The 11228-nt window shown below is 45.5% G+C and overlaps 1 protein-coding gene across 2 annotated transcripts in view; it reads right to left on the reverse strand.

The window, feature by feature from the left end:
* Positions 1 to 11228, reverse strand: part of CSTPP1 (centriolar satellite-associated tubulin polyglutamylase complex regulator 1) — a 191148-nt gene that overhangs the window by 15063 nt on the left and 164857 nt on the right. For both annotated transcript variants that reach the window (XM_007455765.1, XM_007455766.1), the window contains one exon: positions 6679 to 6763. In XM_007455765.1, the coding sequence (XP_007455827.1) occupies positions 6679 to 6763 (85 nt within the window). The remainder of the gene's footprint in view (positions 1 to 6678; positions 6764 to 11228) is intronic.

Genomic DNA, 11228 nt, shown 5'->3' on the forward strand with positions numbered 1-11228 from the left:
TTGCGGTACGCGGGCCTCTCACTGTTGTGGCCTCTCCCGTTGTGGAGCACAGGCTCCGGACACGTATGCTCAGCGGCCATGGCTCACGGGCCCAGCCGCTCCGCGGCATGTGGGATCTTCCCGGACTGTGGCACGGACCCGTGTCCCCTGCATCGGCAGGCGGACTCTCAACCACTGCGCCACCAGGGAAGCCCTATATATGTGATTTTGGTGAAGGGGACATACATGCAATCCAGCACACATTTTTGCAGAAGGCTGTCGCTAGTCTTGTGAAGTTTACTGCTGGTCACGAGGAGCAGGTGTCTCCATTAATGATTTTAATGCCTTTTCAGGTATGAGGAGATGTAAGAATTGGGCTCGTAAAATCTTCCCTTGAAAATATCTAACTATCTGGGACTTCCCTGGTGGTCCAGTGGTTAAGATTCTGCACTTCCACCACAGGGGGGCATGGGTTTGATCCCTGGCTGGGGAAGATCCCGCATGCAGCGTGGCCAAAAAAAAAATCTAACTATCTGAAGGCCTATTCTGCCATTTTTCACCAGAGCACAGAGTGCTTCATTCTTGAGCTCCACTCAGGGTGTGTTGAAGGTCAGCGGCTGTACTGGCTTAATCCTTGTAGAGGCAGATGGCAAGTCCCAGATTTTTAGTTGGCATTATGATGGCCTTATAATCAGTCCTAGTAGTTGATAGGGCAAATTCATCTCTTATTAATCTTTCAGGTCTCAGATTCAACATCTGTTTTATGGACAAGTTTTTCATGATTCCCCAGGTTAGGCTGGGTATCCTATTTATATGTTCCTATAGCACTTAGCTCTTCGTTTATTTAATGTCTGCTGCTCTGTCAGTTTGTAAGTTCTTCCAGGGCTGGAGCAACATTGTCATAAGCCTCTCCACAAGCACGACTGGCAATATAACAGGCACTCAATAAATATTTGGTAAATGAAAGAATGGGGAGGGAAAGGATAGTCTGTTTAGGTGAAAGACCTTTGGGGCAACAGTGACACTGTCAGACGGCAGGTCAGATCTGGGGAGATCTATGCAGGATGATATTGCAGACGAGAGGCATAAAGAAAGACACCAAGAGAGCATAAAGCTGTATCTTCAGGGCATGGTATGAGGTCTGGCAGAGAGTAGATGCTCAGTAAACATTTGAAAAATGAATATAGGAATGAAGTATCATTCCCCACTTACTAATTATAATTATATTCTTTAAAAATAGGTAAGGGAGGGATTTTCCTGGTGGTCCAGTGGTTAAGAATTCATCTTGCAATGCAGGGGTCGCTGGTTTGATCCCTGGTCGGGGCATGAAGATCCCACATGCCGTGGGGCAGCTGAGTCCGTGGGCCACAACGAGCAAGCCGACGCACCACAACTAGAGAAAAGCCTGAGTACCGCAACAAAGAGCTCGCATGCTAGAGCGAAAGATCCTGCGTGCCGCAACTAAGGCCTGATGCAGCCTAAATAAATAAATAAATAAATAAATAATAAATAATAGGTAAGGGAATTCCCTGGCGGTCCAGTGGTTAGGACTCTGTGCTCTCACTGCCAAGGGCACGGGTTCAATCCCTGTTCGGGGAACTAAGATCCCACAAGCCACGCAGTGAGGCCAAAAAAAAAAAAAAAAAAAAAGGCTTTGTGACAGGTATTTTTCATGCATTATCTCATTAAATCCTAAAAACACTCTATGAGGCAGGTGCTATTATATTTCCATTTTAAAGATGAAGAAATTGAGGCTCACAGGAGTTGCTCAAGGTCACAAGCCTATGAGTGAAGTAAGTGAGATTTGAACCCAGGGCTGTCTGGCTCCAGTACCTGAGTCCTACACCATTAGGCCATTCAACCTTTGTGATACAGGGACCAGCTGAAAAATGACTCTCTTAAATGGAGGTGACTTGTTAGGTCTAAAACTAGATTCCTTAGAGGAGTTTATGTGCTTTTTTAGCACTATATGTATTCAGCATATAACCATGATAAAAGAGCTTTTCCTGTTAAACATATATTACTCACTAGGAAATCTGGCTTTAAGTGAGGGAGAAGTGAGTTAAATAGTGTTTCAGATGACAAGAGAGAGAAGGAAAAGCAATTCCTTTTAACGCAATCAATTCTAAAATGCCAGAAAGAGATTGGCATGCAATGCTCTAAAGTGGTTCTCAAAGTGTGGTCCCAGACCATGAGCATCACCTGAGAACCTATAAGGAATATGGATTCTTGAGCCCCACCTCAGACCCACTGAACTCTGAGCATGGGGCTGGGCCATCACGGTTTAGTAAGTCCTGCAGGTGATTCTGATTCACACTCAAGTTGGAGAACCACTGCTTTAAATCTTCACCCTTGGAGGGAAGCTTCCCACTCCTGTGTCATTTGGGCCTTGAATGGGTTACAGGTGTGATGGTCCCCCCGGCCCAGGAGGGAGGAGACACAGGCAGTCCTGTCTTTACCCTACTTTTTGTTATATATTATTTTCTGAACTTTGTGAAGGGAAAACAGGCCAGAAACCACTGCCTTAGGGAACCCAGGAACTTCTTCTCACTTATTTAATTCAATTTTTTAATTGAAGTATAGTTGACTCACAGTGTTGTGCTAATCTCTGCTGTACAGCAAAGTGACTGTTATACACATAGAGACATTCTTTTTAAATATTTTTTCCACTATGGTTTATCCCAGGAGGTTGGATATAGTTCCCTGCACTATACAGTAGGACCTCGTTATTTATCTATTCTAAATGTAATAGTTTGGGACTTCCCTGGTGGCTCAGTGGTTAAGAATCTGCCTGCCAATGCAGGGGACATGGGTTCGATCCCTGGTCCGGGAAGATCCCACATGATGCAGAGCAACCAAGCTCGTGTGCCACAACTACTGAGCCCACACGCCACAACTACTGAAGGCTGTGCACCCTAGGGCCCACGTGCCACAACTACTGAACCCGTGTGCTGCAACTACTGAAGCCTGTGTGCCTAGAGCCCGTGTTCCGCAACAAGAGAAGCCACCGGAATGAGAAGCCCACGCACCTCAATGAAGAGTAGCCCTGGGGCTTCCCTGGTGGCGCAGTGGTTGAGAGTCCACCTGCCGATGCAGGGGATGCAGGTTCGTGCCCCGGAGAGGCCACAACAGTGAGAGGCCAAAAAAAAAAAAAAAAAAAAAAAAAAAAAAAAAAAGAAGAGTAGCCCGGCTCACCGCAACTAGAGAAAGCCCAATGCAGAAAGCCCAAAGCCAATGAAGACCCAATGCAGCCATAAATAAATAAATAAATAATACCAAACAAACAAACCAATAAATAAATGTGATAGTTTGCATCTACGAACCCCAATCTCCAAGTCCATCCCTCTCCCTCCCCCGCTCCCTCTTGGCAACCACAAATCTGCTCTCTATGTCTGACTTCTCACTTATTTAAAAAAATCTGGTAATAACAATAATACTAACATTATTTTAACAGCAGAAATGATTACTTATTGGATTATATGATGTGCTAAGCAATTTACATATGATTTTTTGTTGAAATCTTACAACCACCCTGAGTTAGTGATTATTATTAGCCCCATTTCACAGATAGGGGAACAGGGCTTGTAGAAGTTGAGACCCTCAAGGTCATCCGGTTAATAGAACACCGGGTGGTGTGTACACCCAGGTCTTTCTAACCCTATGATGCCTGTGCTCTTAAAGGTCAAGGTTAATACCACTGCTTGTAACATTGCTCTGTGACAGGCATTATTTTAAGCACATTACATGCTTCTTCAATTATTACAACTATGATTATTCCCACTTTACAAATGAGGAAACTGAGGCTCAAAGAAATTAAATAACTTTCCCAAGGGCACAAGCTGGTAAATTGTGGAACCAGGGTTTGAACTCAAGAATTCTGGCTCTAGTTGAATGTTCTTAACCGTCAGGAAAGCCTCCCAGTCCTTGGAGGATGGAGACAGAGGTGCTATGGTGACCACTTAGGGATAAAATTACTTAACGACTCCCACTGCTGCGGGAGTGTGTGCGGTGGAGGGGATCTCTGGCTGGGCGCTGTCATGGAGTCTATTTGCTCTTTGCTCTCCTGTTTCCGGCTCACACCTGCCACTCCGGGGCCCGGCCACGGTGCTGGCCGCACATAAGTCAGGCGCACGTGGAGCTGCTCTGCCGCTGAACAGGCTCTGGCGTACAGCTGCCTGTGGATTACATTCTTTTACGCACACAGCATCAGAGACTGGAGCCTCCTCCTGCGGCCTGTCCCCAGACCTCAGGGCCACGAATACAGTGAGACCAGCAGTGAGACAGGAGAGGGCAGTGCCTCTTCCAGCTAGAGTAACTGCCTTGGAGGCCTAACCACCCCCATTTGCCGTTCTGGTCAGAAGCGTGGGTTTGTGTGTGAGGAAGTTGGGATCCTGACCTTCAGGACAAGATGAGAATAGCTTAAACAATCAGAGGGCACTTTCTGGGATGTGTGCAATTTTTCCACACACACACCAGCTGGAGTGGAGTGAGGAAAGCAGGGCACTGGGGAGGCGGGGTTGACACAAAAGCCTGAGTCCCGAGTTCATCTCTAATTTTGTAGTCAGTATCCTGAGGCTCACCTGGGGCCCTTCTGTTGTTGATACTGGCAACCCCATCATCCCCTCACATTCCCTGCTATTGACATGGATTGGTTACCTTGCTTCCTCTTCCTCAAATGGAAAGGTCTGAAGTTTCTATTGAACAGTAGGCCTCTTGAGGAGGAGGAGGTAAGCTTCTGACACAGCTAGGGGAATGCCACTCCAGAAGCCCCTTGGTATCAATAACTGTACGAATCTGTGGATCTTAGAGGGTTCTCTTCCTTCCAGTCTAATCTTGCTGTGCACATCAGATCGTTTGGAAGGGTCTGGGAGATGGGTGGGGCAAACGCAAAAATGGGGCTGGTGGGGTTGAAAATCATACAAAAGGAGCTGGACAGGAGGACGGAGGCTGCTGTGCAGTGACAGAAACCGAGGTGGTGTGACACAAAGTGGTGGCAGGCCGTGATCGGTACCCAAGGGATCCACTTCTAAATCAAATGGCAAAAGCTCCTTGAGGGGCAGGATCTATATCTTATTCATCACTGTACCCCTAATATGCAGAATAGATCCTGGCACAAAATTGGCACTCAAGAAATATTTGATGAAAGGAAGTACTGAGACCTGCTACAACATGGATGGACCTTGAAAACATAAGGCTAAGTGAAAGAAACCAGTCACAAAGGACCACCATATATCATATGATCCCATTGATTTTAAATGTCTAGAATAGGCAAATTTATAGAGACAGAGTGTGGTTGTCTAGGGCTAGGGAGGATGGGGGGATTGGGAAGTAATGGCTACGGGGTGCTGGATTTCTTGGTGGGGTAGTTAAAATGCTCTAAAATTGACTGTGGTGATGGATGTGAATATACAGTCGATGCTTGAACAACCTGGGTTTCAACTACACAGGTCCACTTATATGTGGAGTTTTTTCAATAGCAAATACGTAATATGTGTTTGGTTGAACCCGCAGGTGCTGAACCCACGGATGCAGAGCCATGTATATGGAGGTACTGTGTATATGGAGAGCTAACTGTAAGTTATACTTGGATTTTCCACTGCACAGAGGGTCGGTGCCCCTAAGCCCCTCCCTGTTCACTAGTCAACTCTACTCTGTAAATATACTTGACTAATTGATTTAGGGAAGCTGGGCATTTAAAAAATTATTATTTAGATTTTACTTTTTTAGAGCAGTTTTAGGTTCACAGTGAAATTGAGGGGAAGGTGCAGGGATTTCCCATACACCTCCTGCCTCCACACGTGCTCAGCCTCCCCCAGATCAACATCCCCCACCAATGGTACCTTTGTTACAATCGTTGAACCTACATTGACACATCATCACCCAAAGTCCACAGTTTAGATTTACGATTCACTCTTGGTGTTGTACATTCTATGGATCCGGACAAATGTCTAATGACACGTATCTGTCATGTATGATATAATACAGAGTATTTTCCTAAAAATCCTCTGTTCTGGCATTTTTCAGAAAACAAGATTTTTGCTATACTTCCACTTGCTGCCTTAGCTCAGGTTTTCGGTTAAATAAGTGAAAGTTAACTGAGGCATAGCCCAGCTACCTCATTTGGTTAAAAAACGTGAATGACAGTGAAACCAAACACAGAAATTAGAGGGTTCTAACTATTTCTACCAAGTCTTCCTGGTGCTGGACTAATCTTGAAAACCTTCTTTTAGCATAAGTAATACAATTTATCCCTCCCTCAATTGGGCTTTATCACCTGCATGTTTTCCAGTCTTGAACTTCAAACCCCTTTATCACAAGTCGCTGTCAAACTTGCCCCATATTTTCTCAAAATTTCCTCTAGGGATATTTCTTTGTGTACGTGCCTGTGTGTGTGTGTGTGTGTGTGTGTGTGTGTGTGTGTGTGTGTTTGCCTCTTCATCTCACCACCTCCCAACTCTATCTGCAGACCATAAAACTCCCCACAGAAACCACCAAAGATCATTTGGCTTCCTTTTGGAAATGCAGAAAGTATTATGTTTTTGGGCAAATCCCAAATAGACCCCTCTCCAAATGCCAGTTTCTTCCCTATCAGTTTCATTCTCCCCTAATGGTATGTTTGTTTGTATACATTTCAGGTTTCTCTCAGAAGCCTGGGCCAAAGAGGGGGCTGGGTTGACTTCAAAAGCCCAGGAGACATACCTGGCTGCTTTCTGAGTGAGCTCCAGAGGGAAATCTGGGCACAGCAATTGCAGCAAGCAGTGATATTCCCTCATGGTCAGCAAATCTGGAATGGAAATGGATAGGAACACATTAGGTCTCTGCATGTGAAGTCACTGCTGTCTTTTTGATCATTTCATGGATTTCAGACCTACTCTCAGTAGATCTGCTCTTTTAAAGGTGAGTCAGTGTTAAGGCTGCATTAGCCGCTAACCCTCCAAGGGTGAGATTTTAAGATCACTATTTCTACAAAGTTTTTCCTGGATGGGAGGCACCCAGTACAACATTTTGGCCAAAGGGGCTTCACTGGTTTGAAAGATGGTCGGGTAAGAAGGGGGAATTAGAGGGGTAGCTTTATTAGCCTTCTTATGTATGAAAATCCACAAGAATGAGTCATTTCAGAGCTGGCTAAGTTTGCTGAAATTCTCTGGCATGGTAACATTCACCACAACATGCCCAAAGACCATCCACAGAATATCTGCAAAGCAGTATTAAGGCAAATGCAGTCTTGCAATGTATGGAGAAGAATACAGCATAGCAAAACCCCACAGACCTTCTTACTCTGTCACCCAGTATTGTGCAGGCTGGCTCCTTTTGGATGCCTGCACACAAATCTGGTCATCCTATTCTAGGAAGCCAAGACAAAGGTCCAAGATATACAATCTAGGCAACCAAGTGACTCCTGATATACAGAAGCAGTGCTTTGGGAGAGCTGAGCCAGGATGAGGCTCTGTGGCCCAGTAGAAAACCCAGAGAGGCAAATCTCAGGGGGGTTTATAGAATGCCAAGGGAGAGGAAATACACTGATGTTTAAAAGTTGTTTTGTTACTGCATGTCCCAAAGCCAAGAGATTTTAGATCAGTCAGGCAGCTGCAATCCACAAGTATTCCATATACCAAAGCATTTCAAATATGGAACGACGTGCTGATGGTAAAGCAAGATCAAGCAACCCAGAAGCCCTCCTAACTGGGAGCATGAGTGAGAGAAGGGAATCCAGAGGGCATGGCCACATTTAGGGAATGAAGATGATGATCACAGGCACTTGGTTTCTTTGGACCTAAGTTAGCTCAAGCCACAGGAATCCAGATCTCCTGTCCCTGATAGTTTGGTTGATGCTTTTCCAAGATAAAAACCCCAAATCCCCAGGGACAGGCCTGGGTTCCTACTACTTTTTCATCAAGGCTCAATTCAAGGTGGGGGCATAGAGTTAGACTAACCACACTGCCAAAGTCAGGGACACCAAAGCGACAGACTCAGCGTCAATGTAGGTCAAAGGATCAAGATGGCTTTTGCGGCCTTCGTCTTAGCCACAATGGGGTGTGCACTTTCCTCTCCTCGCTTGCCTGACCTAGGGCACAGCCTAGTAGGAGGTTTTGTTCTTCAAGGGAAGGAATAAGAGCCACTTGTGGGTTCGCAGACTTGGGGTGAGGGACAGGAAAGACGAAAGGGAGAAAAGCCACTGAATCTAATATGTTCCCACTTTATTCTCACTTCAAAACCCCCTGTATAGAGAGAAGTGAGTTCTGGCAGGAACTAAATAAAGGAAAGTTCTATCTTTGAATCATTAATGCTTTTTTTCCTTTCTTTCTCAAAATTAATTAATTAATTAATCTATTTATTTTGGCTGCGCCCAGTCTTAGCTGCAGCATGCGGGATCTTCGTTGTGGCATGTGGGATCTTTAGTTGCAGCACGTGGGATCTTTAGTTGCGTCATGAGGGCTTCTTAGTTGCGGCATGCATGTGGGATCTTAGTTCCCTGGCCACGGATTGAACCCAGGCCCCCTGCATTGGGAGCTTGGAATCTTACCTACTGGACCACCAGGGAGTCCCCATTAACGCTTTTCTAGGCTAAGATTTGGTGGATGGATCTGATACCATTCTTGGGGGGGGGCGGTCAAAGTATTTCACAGTTATTCATATTTATCCCCCAAATTATCTACAAGATATCCTTGGGAAGACAAACAGAATAAAGGAAAATGAGAAGCCGAGAGAGTTGTATGACCCCCTTATTCAATCAAGAAAGACAGTGCTGGAAATCGATCTCAGCCTCCTGGTTTCCAGACCCTCAGCTCTCTTTTAGGTTCTTGATGATATTCTAACTCATGTGCTTCAAATACTTGCTTCCTAAGCTTAGAAGAATGATTTACAAAAATAATTTTGTACTTCTCCAATGCAACAACAGTTCTTGGAAATACTAAATACATCAGCAAAACAGAATACATCCTGTTCACCACTTCTGGAACTTGACTATCCCCAATGTAAAGTGAGGAAGATAGTCAGATAAAGAGATGAACGGGAAGTGCAGGCAAATAAACAACTTTGGCCAGTTTAATTGTGGAAGACAGCAGTTCTATTAAAGTAGAAGTAGGATAATATCAAGGCCAGATAATTTCAAGGGAGAGGCATCTGCCACTTGGAGACGCTCCTGGGTTGTACAGTGGGTATTTGGGAGAATGGTGATCACTAAGCGTTGTTCCAAAATCAGAACACTGATGAACAAATGGGAGCTGTCCTCCTCCTGTCCCCCTGGCTTGGGTTCAAATCTTGGCTCTGCAATTTCCCAGGTATCCAACCTTGGGCAAACTGCTCAATCTCTCTAAATCTCAGTTTTTCATCCGTAAAATGGGAATGATGACACCTACCTTTCAGGGTTGAAGTCAAGATCAAAAAAGATGATGTCGATAAAGTACTCAGCAGAATGTCTAGAACATAGTAACACCAAACAACAGGAGCTATTTGGTTTTGTTTTTAAATCCTGGGGGCAAAGGCAGGAGAGGAGGAAGGTGCTTCTTGCTTAGTTTAAATGCTTAAACCCCTTTAAAGTTTTTCTGCCTTGAAAATTCAGTCAGATTGCTTGAGCCGAACCTGTTTTTGAATACTCTTCTTCAGTCTGCATTCATTTAATGCCTCCTCCGTTCCCAACAAGCCAGCAGTCTCCCCAGCTCCAGAGGCTCACACTCAGGCATTGGTTAACCCTAAATGCTCTTGCCTACTTTGGGTCCTTTGGCTCTAAGAGCTCTCCAAGATCTCAAAGATCTGCCTTCCAGGCAGCCCTTGGTGCTTCAGGAATAACAGTAGTGAGACTGACTAGTCACTGAGCTCTGTGCTCAGGCTTTGAATTAGCTCACTTAACCTTCACAACAACCTCACAAAGTAGACTCTAGTATTCCCAGCCGCATTTCACAGATGAGGGCAGTGGAGGCGTAGAGAGATGAAATCATCTGGTAAGTGAGGAGAGAAGGGTCCAGAGCCTGGGGGACAGGAAGGGGACTTGGCTTCCCAGAGCAAGATCCTAGGCTGGGGTCTAAGGGCTGGATGGGCTTAATTAACGATAATAATACTAACAGTTAACATTTACTGAGCACTTACTATGGGCCAGACACTGATCTTCCAAGGGTTTTACCTGTGCCATCTCATCTTATCTAATCTTCACTATGGTTATCCCCATTTCACAGACAAAAACTCAGATCATGCTTAACTGCTGGAACTGGAATTCAAACTCTGGCAGTCTGGCTCCAAAGTTTACCCAACTAACAGTTTCCGCACCTTGATCTTATCAACCGTAATGTGTGAAGGCTTAATAGCTTGTCCTCCTCCCCAAACAAACTGCAGGAACTAAATAGCTCCAGGTGAACTGGATCAAGGAGACAATTCAAGTGAATTGGGATTTTTTCATGTAAGAAATTAAGTCTGAAAGGTTCTAATTACTGTCAACAGGAAAGACTGCAGCTCCAGCACCACAGCCTTTGCTGAGCCGGAGGCCACGGGAAGGTGGGGGATGAGTACACCTGTGCTGGTGGCTACACAGCCATTCCTCATCCCCGCCCACCTGCCAGTGCTCTCCATCCTGGCAGGTGCAGGGAAGGTAAGTGGTGTGTACCAACAGATGCCTTCTCTAAAGGAATCCCCCCACAATTAGGAAAGCTTCAGCCAGCAGGTCCTGAAAGTTCAAAGGCAAAGACATAAGACAACTTTGGTATAATGAGATCAAAATCAGAACACTCCCCACAAATTGGTGCTTCTCTTTTTGTGGGTGGTCAGAGCTGTTAAATTTTCTTATTCTAAACCTTGTAATAGTCCCATTGACTGTGTGGCTCTGGACCAGAGGTTTCTACACCCTCAATCCTATCATTCAGGAGGCAGCACAGTACAGCACTGTGGCTCATAGCATGGACTTTAGAGTTAGACTGCCTGGGTCCAAATCCAAGCTTTGCCACTGATTTCAAATTACTGACCTTTAAGTGCTCTATACCTCAGTTTCCCCATCTATAAAGTGGGTATAATGGTGGTACCAACATCATTCAGTTGTTGTGAGCTAATGTTAAGAACTAAGAATAGGGCTTCCCTGGTGGCACAGTGGTTGAGAGTCCGCCTGCCGATGCAGGGGACACGGGTTCGTGCCCCGGTCCGGGAAGATCCCACATGCCACGGAGCGGCTGGGCCCGTGAGCCATGGCTGCTGAGCCTGCGCGTCCGGAGCCTGTGTTCCACAATGGGAGAGGCCACAACAGTGAGAGGCCCGCGTACCGCAAA

This window comes from Lipotes vexillifer, unplaced genomic scaffold (assembly GCF_000442215.2).
Source record: "Lipotes vexillifer unplaced genomic scaffold, Lipotes_vexillifer_v1.1 scaffold977, whole genome shotgun sequence".
Taxonomy (NCBI): domain Eukaryota; kingdom Metazoa; phylum Chordata; class Mammalia; order Artiodactyla; family Lipotidae; genus Lipotes; species Lipotes vexillifer.